The following is a 17,976-nucleotide window of genomic DNA, read 5'->3' on the forward strand; positions in this document are numbered from 1 at the left end:
TAATATGATATTGCCATTGAGGCCATCTGTTCACACCTATAATCTTTCTCAGGACTCTCATATCTGTGGGCTCTAGTCTTTGGTCAAGTGTTTTACTTCTGACCCAGCTCTCAGATCCGCAAGTTAAAACTGGTTTGAATGCTGTCTTGTATACAGCTAATTTAGTGTTCCGACTAATTTCTCTCTTATTCCATATGAATTTATTCAATTGACTTCCTATCGAACCAGCTTTGTTGATTCTGTTGTCTATTTCCATATTTATTTTACCATCTTCACTAAAAATCGTGCCTAAGTAGTTGAAATGTTTTACTTGTTCCACAGGTTCTCCATTCACAATGCAGTTGACATTTTCAACGATTCTGCCTATTTTCATTGTCTTTGTCTTTTAATTGCTGACCTACATACCATATCTATTACAATAGTTATTGATTTTAATGAGGGAATCTTGCAGACTTGTAGCAGATTTATTTAGAAGTATAACATCGTCTGCATAAAGCAAAGAGCTGACCTTAACATCTCCAATTTTGATATGTTTAATACCACTTTCCTTCATAATGTGATCCATATAGATAATGAATAACAGAGGGGATAATGTACATCCTTGTCTCACACCAGATTTAACATTAAACCATCTTCCTGTACTTCCTTCAATTCTAACTGTTGACTTACAACTCAAATAAAGACTAAGTATTGCTTGATATAATGCCCCATTGACACCATATAACTGCAGCGTATTGAATAGCTTCTCTCTTGGCACCTTGTCATATGCCTTTTCCAAATCGACAAAACTTAAATACAGATCTTTGTTATATTCCCATGCTTTCTTGACTATTTGTCGTAAAGTGAAGATCTGATCCTGACAGCCTCTATTTGGCCTGAATGCAGCTTGTTCTTCACCAAGCTTTTCTTCCACAATTCTTCTCAACCGTTTCTCAAGTATACTTGCATAGATCTTGCCAGGAACACTCAGTAGGGAAATACCTCTGTAATTCTCACATTCAGTTTTATTTCCCTTTTTATATATGGGTACTATGAGAGCTCTACTCCAATCATCAGGAATTCATCCCTCTGTCCAGGCTTTCTGAACTATGCAGTGCAGCCACTGTAAGACTCTTATACCACCATACTTCAGCATTTTTATTATTATTATTATTGTTCCGTGAAACTCCAAGGAGTCGACAGACTCATTGAGGGAGGCCCTAACATCATGTCTAGAACAACTATTCAACATTCACACAGTATCTATCATATCTTGCCTTGAACTCATTCACGGTCGTAGCACCCACAACAGACTCTGGAAGCTTATTCCACTCATTCATCACTCTCCAAGTAAAAAACCTAGCTCTAACACCCTTGTCAACCACGCTCTTGCCCAGCTTCCATGAATGGCCCCTAGTCCTCCCACCACCAGTCATATTTTCAAAAATATCTTCTGGATCAATCTTATAAAAACCCTTCAGTAATTTGAATGTCTCAATCATATCACCCCTCCTTCGCCTATCGTCCAATTTCTGCAACCCACAAATCCTCAACCTATTCTCATAAGGTATAAGAAAGCATGGGAATATAACAAAGATCTGTATTTAAGTTTTGTCGATTTGGAAAAGGCATATGACAAGGTGCCAAGAGAGAAGCTATTCAATACGCTGCAGTTATATGGTGTCAATGGGGCATTATATCAAGCAATACTTAGTCTTGCTTGATATAATGCCCCATTAATCCCGAGACTCAAATTAAACAAAATGGTCAAGGGTACTGACAATTCATTAGCTGCTTCTCGTACTACATGAGCTGGTATACCATCCAACCCCACAGATGTATTGACATTGAGGTTATGCAATAGACTACTCACCTCCACTTCATTCACCACAATTCCCGTATAATCTACTGGTTTATTCGTTTCTGCAATGTCACCACCTGGATGATATATTCTTGCAAAGTGCTCACTCAGTAACTCAGCTATCTCAACTGATTCAGTTACCTCCCTACCATCAGCATTCTTTAAAATCATTCTGCCATGTATATTTTTCCTTTTACTTGCTACATATCTAAAAAACTGTTTAGGATTCTCTTTAGCTCGCATGGCCAATGTTCTTTCGTAATCCTTTTTTGCTTTTTTTTACCACACTCGTCACCCTTCTGGCCTGGGCTTTATACCGTTCATGTGCCTGCCGGTCACCTTTCTCCTTAAATTCCCTCCATAGTTGTTTCTTTTTTTGCAGCTCAAGCTTAATGGTGTTATTCATCCATTTAACCCCTACTTGATTTATTATTCGGACTCTAGGTATACAGTCAGCCATTGCTTCATGCAAGCACTTCTTAACCACCTCCCATGCACTATCAACTTCTAGTCCTTGCAGTTGTACATGCCATGGCACTGAGCCAATCAAACTCCTAAGCTTGTCATACTTTCCAGCCCGATAATTCCACATGTACCCTGTCTTAATTGAAACTTCTACACCTTTAGCCACCTCCCAAGTCAAGACCCTATGATCACTCTCACCGATTGGTGGCAATGTGGTCATATTTGTTACAGCCAAATCCTCAGATGTAATTACTAGGTCAAGCACTCTCTGACCCCTAGTATTTTCCATTACATGCTGTTGCAGATAGTTATCCCTTAATAACCACATAAAATCCAATTCCTTCCTCCCGTGTGTCCTCTTCTCACTCCAATCAATGCGACCATAGTTGAAATCTCCCATAATAATCACCCTCCTTCCACTCATTTCTTCTATTTGCTTGTGCATACTGTCACCACCATCTTTTCCATCACCTGGTCTATAGCAGCACCCAATTGTATATTTAGTTCTGCTAGCCACAATCTCACACCAAATGGCCTCAAATGTGCTCTTTTCTCTATCCTGCAATTCAACTTCTATTCTCCTTGGCTATAGCTCATCAGCTATCATCAACAATACTCCTCCTCCCATTTTATTCTCTCTGTCATTCCTGAACACACTATACCCATCACATTCAATCCCACTAGTTATATCATCTACAGTCAGCCATGTTTCACTAATACCAATAACCTGTGGGCTGGAAGTGCCAACCATGGCCAAAAACTCTTCCTTCTTGTTCCTAATACTCCTATTATTAGTGTACATGAATTTAAGACCCCCACTAGCCCCAACCCTACCTTGATGCCTTATATTAACTATCCCACTCTGGTTTGTTGTCCTTATTTGCTCTAGCATATTATATTCATTCTTACATTCAACTGCCTCCCTAAGGACTGTATATCTACCCCCCCCCCCCTTAACGAATCTAGTTTCCCTGAATTTGCACATCCACTACATTCAGCAACACTTTCTCAAGTCTTCTTACACCATAACCATTCAAATGCAAGCCATCCATCTTATATAGATCCTTTCGCCCATCAAACTCACTTCACACGTTCGCAAATTCCACACCACTCGTCATACATAACCCACGCATAAAGTCATTCGCAATTATGGCCCTCCTTTTAAACATTTCACTGTCATACCGTGGCAAAAGACTAATCATTCTAACTCTCTCACTCTTTTCTTTTGCTACCTCAAACAATTCATTCAGGTCTTCTATCATTTCCATTTTATCTCCTTTCAAATCATTCGTACCTGCCACAACAATCATTTCTTTCACCCTTTCCTTTTGCTCTCTAATAGACTCAGTTACATCCTTTATGGTCGCACCAGGTTGGTACGATTTTGTCAAATCCTCTACTAACACACCTCGTACTAACCAGTCTCCATACAGCACTCTATCCTTCATTTTGTTCATGTTCACATTCATACACCTATTTTTCCTGTCATACCTTTTATTATTGGTTGGTTCATTCAGTCGACTTTTGTTCATGCACTCTAGCTGCTGTTTTGCCCTTTCTATCGCACCATTCAACAACGCGATCTCATTCAATGCATCTATCTCATCTTTTTTATTCTCTGAGAAACCATTAATACTATCATTCACACTCTCATAATTCTCATGTACAACCTTGCCGTTTCTTGTCATATCGCTATTTTCTTCATTCTGAAGGTTGACAAAAATATCACACTCACGATCCGAAATACACTTCAATTCCTAATTCTCCCTACATTTTCTACACACATTCAATCCTTTATTATCATCTATCCACACTCCGACTGCACTCCGTAAAGCGTACATTTCACAGCCAATACACTGACTCGTTTCTTTTATACTACTGTTCTTTGATAACGATGGCTAACCATCATTACTGGCCACCATTTTCCTTCGTACAGGTGCCATAATTATTGCAACATGTTTTATCAAATAATAAGTTATACACACCAAAAACACACAAACAGACGCACTAAAATACGCAAGGCAAACAAAAATACGCAATATTAACTAATTTTATCAACGATAACTAAAAATAATACTTATCTTATCAGGAGCTTGCACGAACACTACACACTACGATATAACCTCGAACTCAACCCCCTGATTCTGGTCGAATATCATCTACTCCTGCTGCCTTTCCACATTTCAAGCCTTTGATGGCTTTTTCTACTTCAAGTATGGATATGTATTCCTGACTGCATGCCTGGTCAGTGTTTTTTACCACTGTGCTATCATCACTGCTTGTTTCATTTAGCAGTTTTTCAAAGTAATTACTCCATACTTCAAGGATATCTTTTTCTCCCATTTTTATGTCACCTTTATCATCTCTAATTCCTTTTACGGCACTCTTTCCTCCATTCTTAAGCTTCTTCAACAACCTCCAGAATATTTTGCCACCTTCTTGATATTTATTTTCTATATTCTTGCCAAAGTACTCCCATGACTTTTGTTTAGCTAGTTTTACACAGTGTTTAGCATTCTTGCATTTGTCTCTATATTCTCTAAGAGCACAAGCTGACTTATTTGACAGGAACTTTTGGTATGCTTTCTTCTTTTCCTTCACTGCCTCTTTAACTTCCTGTGTCCACCAGGGAGTTCTGATTTTTTTATCCTTACAGACAACCTCACCACATGCCTCTCTGGCAGAATCAATCAATGTTTTCTTCAGAGTTTGCCACTGAATCTCCAAGGTTTGATTCCTGTTCTCAAACTCTTTCATTTTTTCTTCAATAATCTTTGTATATTTTAGTCTACAGTTCACATCTGAGAGCTGCTCAACTTTTATTTGCTTTAAAACTTTCTTACATGTTATTCTTTTCAATATGAAATTCAATTTTATCCTGCTCAAGACTAAATAGTGATCACTTCCAATTTCAAATCCTCTGTACACTCTGGTGTCCTGCATCAGGGAGAAAACATCACTATCAACTATAACATAGTCAATGAGACTTTTCTTATTCCTAGCCTCTTCTCTCCATGTGAATTTGTGCACATTTTTATGTTGGAACATGGTGTTAGTAATAACCAGTCCATGTCCTGATCCAACAGATATTTGCCATTATTATTAGCTTTGCTCTTTACTCCAAATTTTCTCAAAATATTTTTGTATGTCTGACAATCATTTCCTACTCTGCTATTTAGATCCCCAACAAGGACCAACTTTTCATTTTTCATTGTGTCAGTTGCTTTTTCTAAAGCCTCAAAAAATTCCTCCATTTCTACCTTAGTAGAAGCTTCTGTGGGACCATAGGCACAAATAAGTCTCATTTTCCAGTTCCCCATTCTCATATTTGCCCACATTACTCTACTTGAGACTGACTGCCATTCAAGAATATTAGCCTCGTATTTTGTGTTGAATACTATGGCTTCTCCTTCTTTTCCTTGATTGTCATTGCCTGAATATAACATTTTGTATTTATTGCTCAGAAAGATCTCACCAGTTTTGGTCTTTTTTGTTTCAGTCACCCCTATTATGTCGATCTGGTACTTATCTAATTCCTCAGCCAGCTCCATTTCTTTGCCATTCAGGCTTCTTATGTTGATAGTACCGATCTTAACTCTGGTGATGTTGAGTTGGGGTTTGTTTTCAGATTTGTTCCAGTAGCTGACTTTTTGCTGTTCGCCCTGGTTCCTTGGCGAAAACAACCGGGGGCCTTGTTTAACTGGGCGACGCCCCAGCTGGCATGAAATTTTGTCATGTTGTACCATCATTTTTAATTTTGGTTTAACCAATAAGAATACAATTTGGTCGGCTAAATCCCAAATTGCCAGCCCATCCTCATTCGTTCAGTATCCAAGTAGATACCCAACAGGGTGCACCACGAGAAGGTGAGGATTGGACATTAGGTCAGAAGCCCTGGTCGGTTCTCTGCATTCCTTTAAAGGCTATGTGGAGGTCTCCTCTCAGTTATACAGCTTTGACCCTTAAGCACCCCTGGGATCAAGCTCTCTTTTGTAAATATTGCACTACTATATTTATCGTGGGGTATTTCTTTGAGTTTCATGCCATGGATGTAAGGTCTTGCAGCACCTTCTCCTCTATGAGTTTCTTGCAGGCAGAGCACATCACAGTCATTATCTCTGCAAATATTTGCAATGAGATCTTGCTTGACACTGGAGAAACCTTCAGTATTAAATGATATTATTTTTAGGCTTGGCCCCACGTAGGATCCTTTAGGGCAGAAATTTGGGAGCATTTTAGTTTGATCACTTGCGTTTGGTTGATAGCAGCTTTAGCTTCCCCTAATGGGTACTAACAGGGTGCGGGAATGAGAACCTAGCTGCTGCACACCCCATGAAATCTGATTTCGAGAGAAAATTAGCTAAGCAGGCCAAAATAAATCCAAAAGAGTTTTTTTTTTTTGTAACTTAACTTAGCAAGTAAGAGAAAAGAATGGTCATGGAAAGATAACTTAGTGCTGAAGCAGGAATGATTATGAAGAACTGGGTCCAGGTTTTGAATCTGAATGGGCAGGTAATGACATTATATAAGGGTAACTGTCAGCCCAAGAGGATGTCAAAATGCAAGTACATGAATGCCTGAAGTATCAGAAATAAAGAAGAGGAGTTTTCACCATTGGTCAGTTCAACTTGGCAAATAATTATTGGCATCAGCAAGACCTGGTTGTCAGACAATGATGTAGTTGCAGAGATAGAATGTAATGGATATTGTATTTTCAGAGAAGATAGAAAAAATAGGGCAGTAGGAGGGATATTATTAATGATATCTGAAGAACTTCAACCAACAAAAATAGAAGTTAAGGAAGATTGTATATCTGTACATTTGAGGCTGTCTGGTGTGAGATAGAGGCCAATAGGACAAAATATATTGTCAGTTGCTGCTGAGAGTCCACAAGATGTGGATGACATGCATTCAGTTATATATACAAAACTACAGTAGTACTCAGCCTCTAATTGGGGAAAGTGACCATGCAGTCCTTCTAGGGAAGAGGGGAGGGGGATTGCTCAACATGTATAATTTTCAATCAAGAAAGGGTTCATGTGGAACTACAAAGCTGAGCAATTATGGCAAACTGAGGTGGCAACTTTAAGCAGTGCCATGGCATAAGAAACTACATGGAATGAATGTCATTAGTGCATGGGAAGTGGTCAAGAATTGTTTGAGCGAGGCAATATCAGAGTGCATACCCAGGGTAAGGAGGATAAACAGAGGGGGGGAGGGCCTGCTGTCCACGCCCAAGATCGGCTAACTTGGCTATGGCTGAGAAAGATCCTTAAGCTCCTCACGTCGTTGATGGGAATCGAACATAGGACTCTCCTTCCCCAGGCATATGGTTGCAAAGTGCATAGCCACCCGCATGGACATTTGGAAAGTGGTGAATGAGTGGAATGGGTTGCCAAAGGTGGTGGCGAGCACCCCAACAGTTAATAGGTTTGAGGAGATGTATGATAGGTATTGTGTTAATGAGTAGATTGAGCCTCCTGCAATGAATCTTTTGACTCCATAGAGTGCCTATATAAATAATAATATGACAGAGCTTTCCACATTTTTCCCATGTAGTGAGAATGCAATTCACTAATCACTTTGTCTGGTTGAATGGTAAGCTATGTGCTGTATACAGATGAGCTGAAAGGTTGTAAATAGGAACTTCAAATTCTTGAATCAAAGTGCCTAAAGTTGTCTTTTTAAATATTGTACACTAAAATTAATATGATTTTAACACAATTTTATTTCTTCTTATTATTATTGTTACCTGACACCTCCAGGGAGTCCAAGGACTCATCGAGGGAGGGCACTACTCTACAACTCTCCCTCTCCACCACTCAATCCACCATCTACAATAATGCCATCTACCGCCCATCACCACCACTAGTATTTCTGACAATTACAAACATCCATGCCCATGGCTGGATTTGAACCTGCAGCCTTTTGGCTGGAGAGCAGATACGCTAACCACTCGGCCAACCAGACGCTAAAATAAACTTTATGGAATAAAATAATATATTAGAGTGATCTGAAAAGTTCTTGGCCTAACAATGAAAAAACGAATTTATAATTTCAAAATTATTTTTATTTTTCAACATAATCTCCCTTAAGACTAATATATTTATTCCAGCGATGCTCCAGCTCCATTATCCCATCCCTGTAGTGGTTCTCAGTAAGATCTGCAAAATACTCCTCTACAGCTGCAATCACCTCTTGATTCGAAGAAAAACACTGACCAGCAAGGAAGAGTTTTAGTTTTGGGAAGAGATAGGGGTCAGAGAGAGCCAAATCTGGGAGAATAGGGTTTTCTCATTGCCAAAACACCTCTGTGGACAAGTGCATTGTCCTGATGAAAGATGATTTTTTTCTTCTGCAAACCGGGTCTTTTCTCACGAATTTTTCCATCTAGTCTGGTTAAAAGTTCGGAATAATATTCCCCGGTTATTGTTTTACCCTTTTCAAGATAACTGATAAACAGAATGCCTTTAGCATCCCAAAACACCGATGGCATGATCTTTCCTGCTGATGGAACCTACTTTGTCTTCTTTGGCACTGAACAACCACTTCTGTCCACTGTTTTGACTGCTGTAAGGATTCTGATGTGTAATGGTGAATCCAAGTCTCATCCATAATAATAAATCGATGCACAAAATCAGTTTTATTCTTGTTAAAACACTCCAAGCACTGTTCAGAGATTTTCATGCAAGTGCGTTTTTGATCTACTGTGAACAAGCATGGCACCCATCTTGCGCAAAGCTTTTTCATTTGCAATTCTTCATGCAAAATATATCCTACACGTTGTTTAGAAATGCCTATAGTTTCAGCAATTTCACGCACTTTGACTCACCAGTCATCCAATACCATATCATGCACTTGATCAATGATTTCTGGTGTTGTTACACTTGTTGGATGTCCTTCACGTGGATCATCTTCAAGGTTGGTACAGCCACGTTTAAACTCTGTAGCCCATTTCTTAATTGCCAAAAATGAAGGAGAAGAGTGCCCATAAACTTTTATGAACTTCAAATGAATTTCTTTTGCTGTTAGACCTTATTTTACAAATTTTATAACCGCATGATACTCAATTTTATCTATTTCAAGGGATACAGACAACACTTTTGCTTCAGTTAGTTTTTTTTATATACAGCTGTATATAAAAAAAACTAACTTGATAGAATGACTTGCAATTTCACATGGATGCTTATGACAGATGTACCAACTTAGGAAAAAAAAATCTTGCTGATAGTTGCCATATATGGTCAAGGCTGAGAACTTTTCAGACCACCCTCGTAGAGTAAAATTTTTAATAAAAAAGGGTTGATATGATAACCAAAACTTAGATGAATTTCTTTGAGAAGTGTGAGACCACCACCTCCACCCTACATATTGGAGGCCTGAAGTGACTTGAGAAAGTTCCATGTTTGATTTCTAGAGCAGGGTTTTCAATGTGTGTGTGTGTGTGTGAAATATATATAAATAAAATTAATAGTATGTTGATTTCTAATGCCATTTTTCTGTTTTTTCCTTATTTCTAATATAACTAATTTCCTTATTTCACTCTCAGTTCTGCCCTTTTCTACTTTTCTTTATGATTATGTTTTAAAATATTTGGTTTTGTTTTCATTATCTTAAGTGACAAACTTGCCATAGCAAAAAATGCTGTTACTCAGTTAGTTATCAATGTTTTCAGAAGTGATTATTATTTTGAGAATGTATTTGACTGACATAAAAGAAAGCTATCAACATGAACCACACTACTCATATATGAGATTTGTCTGGGAAATTCCCAAACTTTCGAATTATCATGCCAACAAGCGCTGCTAACTGCATGCTTCATATGCTGCAATCTAGCAACAACATTGGGAAATAGCCTAGCGAAAACTGCAACGTGATATTTTGCTTAGTTATTGTACTACGTCTGTTTGTTTCAAAACATATTCGGTGCATATGGCGATTTTTTGTTGTGTTTAAAATGAGTGATTTTTCATGATCAACGAATTTGTGTGAAGTTTTGCATCAAAGTGGAAAAATCTTTCATGGAGATATTTGAAATGCTAAAAAGAACATTTAGGAACGAGGGCTTTAGGCCAGACTCAAATGTACAAGTGGTGGAAACTTTTCAAAGATGGCCTAACATCATTACCAATGATTCCCATTCAGTATGACCGTCAACATCAAAAATTGACACAAATGTTGCAAAAGTTTGTGAAGTCATCCATTCTAACTGCAGTTTAACTGTTTGTGAGGTAGCTGAAGAAGTAAACATTTCAAAAACTGTCTGTTAAGAAATTCTTATGCAAAATTTAGGCAAGAGCATCTCATTGCAGCCAAATTTGTGCTTTGCCTTTTGAGTTACGAACAAAAACAAATTTGAGTTGATGTGAGTTAAAAGCTTTTCAGTTTAGCTTACGAAGATGAAGACTTCTTAAAAACATCATTACCAGGGATGAGATGTGGGTTTATGGCTATGACAAAACAAAAGTTCAATCATCACAGTGGGTGTCAAAAGGGTCTCCACGATGCAAAAAAGTGAGACAAGTGTGGTGAAACATCAAAGTGATGACAGTTTTTTTTTCGATTCTGAGGGCATTGTTCACCATGCCTTTCTTCCACAAGACTACAGTGAGCAAGGAGTATTATCTTGAGGTACTGCAACATCTTTGTGATGATATCAGAAAAGAAAGCCTGATGCTTGGAGGAGGATAAACCAATGGATGCTTCATCATACTAATTCGTCATTTTTATTCCCCAAATTGAAATTGACGTTTTGAGTTGACTCAAAGAAAAAATCACTAGTGGAACTGTGCAATATCCCAAAAGAAGCGTGCTCTAGAAATGTTTCAAAGGATGAAAGAAATGCTGGAAGCAGCCCTTAAAGAAATGTTTTGAGGGCGACAAGGCTGAATAGCCTCTAAGTTAGACAGGAAAATTTTTATTTAAAAAGTATTTGGGAATTGCCCAGATATACTCCTGTGGAATCCAAAGACTCACATGGGAGGTCAAACACTCACATACCACAATAATTATCATACTTTATTATTATTATTATTAATGCAAGCTCCATAGAACCACCAAAAATTCTATATGAAGCACTCAAAAAATGAAAGATGAGAAGCTACTGGCTTTGATAATATTCCCAAAGAATTATGGAGAGAAGGTGGAGAAAGTCATAATTACCTAGGAAAACTATTTAAGAATAATTATTGGAGAGAAATTTCCTGAAGATTGGAAGATATCAAAAGTAATTCTATTGCACAAAAAAAAAGTGACAAATGACTTTGTGCTAACTATAGGCCTATCTCTTACTTAATCATACAAGATTTTCATTGTATTATACAAAATCAAATTAAATCTATCTATGAAGAAATCTTGGAGGAACAAATGGGCTTCAGAAATGGCAGAGGAGCAGTTGATGCAATTTTTTCTAATTCAGAGACTAGCAGAACTCACAATAGAAAACAATTCTATTCTTTATTGCTGTTTCATCGATTATAAACAGACTTTTAATACAATAGATAGAAAATACATGATCAAATTTCTTGAAAAACTAATATAGACCCTTATATTATTAATCTCATTAAGCAGTATTATCAAGGCACAAAAGCAATAGTGAAATTTAATAAAATGGAAACAGAAGAAATGCATATTGTAAAAGGAATTATGCAAGGCTGTCTATGATTTGTATATAAATAAATATATATATTTATTTAATATATATATTAGTTGTTGGAGAAGCTCTAGAAGAATGTATTGGCCTCAGTAAATGGAACCAATATTGCCTATATCAAATATGTGGATGATATAGTCCTTTTACTAACAGCAAAGAAGATTTGAAATGCATGATCAGCAAAATAAACCAAATTAGCAATAACTAAAATAATGATAATAGAGAAAGAAAAGGAACTAGTTAACATTGACAGTGATAATAAATATATTGAATAATAACTCAGTTCTTAACTATTTAGGATCACTTATCACTGAAGATCTAAATTATATGAAAACAATAAATCACAAAATAGGTTTAAGTTGGTCTGTAATAGGAAAGCTAAATAAAGTTTGAATAGTAATAAAAATAAGTAAATAAACACCTGAAAAAACTAAAAATATACAACTCGGTGATATTGCCTGTGGTCCTCTATGGATCTTAAAGTTGGATAGCAAAGAAAAGAGAAATAAAATTCCAAGTGTTTGAATCCAAATGCTTACAAAAAATAAACCAAACTGAGAAAAAGACCAATCAAATAGTGAGGTATGAACTAAATTACAAAGAACTAATATTAGACAAACTAAATAAAAAGAGATTGAAATGATATTGGCATATAAACAGAATGAATCAACAGAAATTACCTTACATTGCCTTACAGGGATAAAAAAACTACCAAATGAACAAGGGGCAGAAGCTGCTAAGACCTCAAGGCCTTTCAAGAAAGACTTTATTAAGAGAAGAGTGGAGAAGATGGACTCAAGAAGTACTCAGCCTGTCTTGATGGAAGAGAATCAATCAAATCATTATTATTATTATGTGACATCTCCAAGGAGTCCAAAGACTTGTCAAGGGAGGGCACCCACTCCCACAACTCTCCATCTCCACCACTCAATCCACCAACTACATCAAACTGCAACTACCATCATCTACACCAATGCCATCTACTGCCACCACCACTAGTATTTTCACAGACAATCACAAACATCCATGCCTATGGCAGGATTCAAACCTGCAGCCTTTTGGCTGGAGGCAGATACACTTACCATCAGCCAACCAGACCATCTAAAAAATAATGATCCTTTCACAGGAAGGATCATTATTCAGTGCCGAATATCTTGAAGATATTAGCATTGGAGCACTCACCACCTGCTCCAGCAATGCATTCTGCTCATTCTTCACCTGCCAAGCAATAAAAAAAAAATCTGCTTTTTACTTCTTACTCACATGACCTTTGTACAGTTTCTAGGGGTGACTTCTCTTTCTTGCATCACCCATTATCTTATGCAATAATTCCCCTATATCTATTTGATAGGCTCCTCTCTCAACAACTTATACATCTCAATAATATCACTTCTCCTCCTACTACCTGGCAAGCTCTGAAACAACATGATATAGCTAAACAGAAATGTTTAATGAAGTATTCTCTTTTAATGATTGCAGAGATAACGAAGATATGCCACATGTAAATGTTTCCCTCAATCTTTTTTGAGTGGAACTCTCATAAAAACTATAAAGCTTAGACCTTTTCTCTTACGGTCCATGACTGATGATATAAACAAAATAAACATGTAATGTAGGGGTTAAAAATATAGCACATCAAGTTTTCTTTAAACCTAAACACTAATACCTTATTTATACTTAAAAAAATATGTTGTTTAAAGTGATTCAATGAATAAATGAATTTAATTAAATGAATGGTGGGTGCAACTTTGCCAAAAGTTAGTCATTAGTGAGACTTGGTTAACAGCAGATGACATAGTTACAGGGATAGAAAGTGATGGATTTAGTATTTTCAGGGAGGACAGAGTAGACAGGACAAGGATGGGGTACTGTTGATGAGAGCAGGTGAGATTAGGAGTCAGTTAGGCAGATGGCAGTTCTTTTGAGTCAGTCTGATGTGTGAGATTGAGGCCAGTAGGACAAAATATAAAATTGGTTGCTCTCTAGGCCAGTGGGGTGCCAGGGATGATATGGAAGACATGCATCAGCAGATTAGTACGAGTGTAAGTCGAGTAATTATTATGAGGAGAATTCAACGTCGGAGACATAGATTGGAAGGAGGAAAGATCGTGGCAGGAAAGAAATGGAATTGATACACTTACTGAGAGATAATTACTTGAAGAATGTGATGGAGGAGACTTATGGTGTATGAGAGTATTGGATTTTGTTAGAACACCTGTCCATAATTAAGGTGGGTACATTGCTTCTAATTAGGGAAAGTGATAATGTGGTCTTGATTAGGAAGTAGCAAAACATGTGGAATTATAAGGCAGGTGATTATAATACACTAAAGAAACAGCTTGAAGCAGTATCATGGCATACAAGGGAAGAATGTTCATAGTGCATGGGAGATATCTGGAGGAAGCAGTATCACACAACATACCTAAGGGCAAGAGGGTAAATTGGGTAAGAGTAGCTGAATGAGTAGTATCATTAAACACAAGCTGCAAAAAAATAAAATGTTATTGAGGTCATATAAGGAGAAATTTGGCCAGCTAACGCGAATCAGACAAGAAAGATGACCAGTATCATGGCATACAAGGGAAGAATGTTCATAGTGCATGGGAGATATCTGGAGGAAGCAGTATCACACAACATACCTAAGGGCAAGAGGGTAAATTGGGTAAGAGTAGCTGAATGAGTAGTATCATTAAACACAAGCTGCAAAAAAATAAAATGTTATTGAGGTCATATAAGGAGAAATTTGGCCAGCTAACGCGAATCAGACAAGAAAGATGACCAGCATGGTGACTAGGCTGTTTGTCTTTGGTCATTTATCATCGCTTACATGTGTGCAACCTAATCTAAGCTCTGTTGTCTTTATGGATAATTGCATATTTTACTTTGAAAAAAAATCTTGTAATTAATAATTGAATAAATTAATTACTAATTAAATTATAGTCAATATGAATCACTATTACTCATGTCAATTACACATCATTGTATATATAATTTGTTGGTTCCATGCCAAACTTATTTTAAAAAAATTGATATTTTATTGAGCCAGAATCACTTCATAAATTATTAAATTCTTTTAGGTTGAGCACTGACATTCTCTTTGGAAGAAATAATGGATTAAGAACATTACTTGTATTGACTGGAATATCAAATTTAGAAGAGGTCAAACAGTATAAAGACAGCATTTGTGAAGAAGAATGGCGCCTTGTACCTAATTACTATCTTCCATCACTAGGAGATCTTGGGAAATTAATAGGCTGCTACTGAAGATATTTTATGTAGAGTAATATTAATTAATTTACTTTATTCGATTCTAATATCTTATAGTATACAGATGCTATAATTGACTATTTTCTCTTGTAGCATTGCAGTAAAGAATTTACCAATGAAAACTTCTCATTAGACTTTCTGCACTTTGGAGAAAGTAATGGGAAGAATACAAATATTAGTATGTTTTGAATGTGCAGTACAAATTTCACATGCTAGTTTTCTTGGGACTGTTTTTCAATTTTTATTAGGTTTTTTGGAGTATGTGCCTTTTTGCAGAAAATAATTATTAGGGAAAAATAATCATTCTTTTCAAAATTTTTTTTATTTTTTAAATGACAGACATTTTTCTTTCTACTTTTGCTTATTCTTGTTATCAATAAAATTGTGAGTATATCCTATAAATTGTAGAACATTAATTTTATATCAGAATATAGAGATATTACAATTTCTCATAATTATAACGGATTTTAGTTATCTACAAATTTATAGGAAGGTGTTGAAACCAATTTTAAAAAAATTAGAAACTGAAATTTAATTTTGAATAAAGTTGGTTTGTTTAAAAAGCATCTTAAAGAGTTGCCACATGTAATTATTCACATGTAACTATATGACTTAGGTATGTAAAATAAATAAATAAATAATAGTAATATATATAAATCAAAGTCTTCCACATTTGTACATTTTCTATTTGTCATAGTGTATATTTCAAAATATACAAATGAAAGATAAATCCTTAATGTTTTTTTTTTTTTTTTTTCTTCCTGGCAAGTGGTGATATAGTGGTGCTATGGCATTCCAAACATGTCAGAGGGACAACTAAACATGCAGTTTTTGTGATTCCACACACAAAGTGATATTTACTGTGATTTGTAAGAAATATTTCTGAATTTTTTTTTTCTTTCCCAATATATTTATGCATATTCCACTAGTTTTGTTTATTTCCATTAAAGTTTATACTGATGCACAATTATTGTATTTTTTTTTGGAGGGGGGGGGACTCTTTCTCCATATGATCCGCCACTTACAATGCGGGCAGGAAATTCACCAGAATGATTTCTTTGCTGTCCCAGTAGTACATTAATTGTCATCGGCTTCTGACGTTCTCCACCAACCAAATATTTTTACACCACTGATGTTGGTCTATCAATGTGTGAAATGCTCCTATCACTAATTTATCTCCATTACATTTTCCTTCCCCTTGTATATAGAGAGCCATTTGCTGATAAATGTCACTTGGTTTGACATTCTCTTGGACCACAAAAATCACAACACTTTGTTCTCTAGCATTGATACAGAGAAAAGCAATGCGATGTCCATAAATCACTAAATGGCTGCTGCCTGACAAAAAAAAAACATAAATAATAATATAAACGCATTAAGGATTTCAAACAATATAAATGAAAGATGCTCATAATAGTACAATATGTCAAATAAAAAATGTTAGTGTAGATTTTTGATTTATTGTATTTCATTGTATTCTTGAGGAATTTATTTTTTAGGAATGACTTCAGAAATGTTGGAGTGGAAAGATTTTGAAAGCAAAATCTGGTTATTCATACTAAAGGCATTAATTTGGTCAGTAACTAATATGCATAGTTATGTATGAGAATGATTAAAAAATCCCACTGAGCAGAATTAAAAAATAGATACATTTAAACTTAACAGTGTTTGTCAAAAAGTAAAAAGAATGGCTTCTCAAATTCCTTAGCTGGCATGGATGGCAAAATCGATAGCGTGTCTACTTTTTAAACCAACAGGCTGTGGATTCAAATCTCACAAGCATAGATGATAGTAAAAGTGTTTAGCCAGAAGATAATTTTCATGAGATCATTACTAGGTATGAAATCATTACCCTCTTGTTGTAGGCTTGAAGTATCTTGAGAAGTAACATGCTTAATCTTTAAATAATGGTCGATCCTATGCTATAAGTTTTAAATCAGAACTTTCAGAGAGAGATTGGTATTTGTTTTTGTTTTGATGAGAGTAGTTTTATTTAGACTGTTTGAAAAGTCAACTTACTTAAACTGGCTTTGTTGTAGGACTCTTTTCTCCTGAAGATGGTGATTGATAGTAGTTTCATGGACAGAGATTTCTAATCTAATCTCTCATGTTGGCCTAACTGTATTATTACGTGACACCTCCAGGGAGTCTAAAGACTCATCGAGGGAGGGCACCTATTCTACAGTTCTCTGTCTCCACCAACTTCAAAGAACTGCAACTACATTGCCATCTACCGCCAGTAGTATTTTCACAGACAATCACAAACATCCATGCCTATGGCAGGATTTGAACCATGGGCATGGATGTTTGTGATTGTGACAATACTAGTGGTGGTGGGTGGTAGATGGCGGTGTAGTTGCAGTTCTTTGTAGTTGGTGGGTTTAGTGGTGGAAACAGAGATCTGTAGAGCTGTAGGTGCCCTCCCTCAATAAGTCTTTAGACTCCCTAGAGGCGTCACGTAATAATACAGCTAGGCCAACATGACAAATTAGATTAGAAATCTCTGTTCATGAAACCACTATCAATCACCACCTTCAGGAGAAAAGAATCCTACAACAAAGCCAGTTTAAGTAGGTTGACTTTTCAGACAATCTAAATAAAACTGCAGCCTTTTGGCTGGAGAGCAGATACTCTAACTACTCGACCAACTAGGCCATTATATTCTTGGAATTTGCAAATTTGGTACCTGCAAATCACCATACATTAAATATACAGCTTTATGCCTTTCTTAGACACCTCACTCAGACAAAAT

The 17,976-nt window shown here is 36.4% G+C and overlaps 1 protein-coding gene across 1 annotated transcript in view; it reads left to right on the forward strand.

Moving 5' to 3' along the window:
- The window catches only part of LOC150105845 (phosphoglycolate phosphatase-like), an 88,452-nt gene extending 71,154 nt beyond the window's left edge, over positions 1-17,298 (forward strand). Inside the window, exon 8 of the mRNA XM_090393619.1 lies at positions 15,035-17,298. Coding sequence (XP_090249745.1) covers positions 15,035-15,221 — 187 coding nt within the window. The 3' untranslated portion in view covers positions 15,222-17,298. The remainder of the gene's footprint in view (positions 1-15,034) is intronic.
- Positions 17,299-17,976: the final 678 nt, after the last annotated feature.

The sequence above is a fragment of the Typopeltis vanoorti genome, chromosome 6 (genome assembly GCF_054136105.1).
Source record: "Typopeltis vanoorti isolate ZY-2024b chromosome 6, IOZ_Tvanoo_1.0, whole genome shotgun sequence".
Lineage (NCBI taxonomy): Eukaryota > Metazoa > Arthropoda > Arachnida > Uropygi > Thelyphonidae > Typopeltis > Typopeltis vanoorti.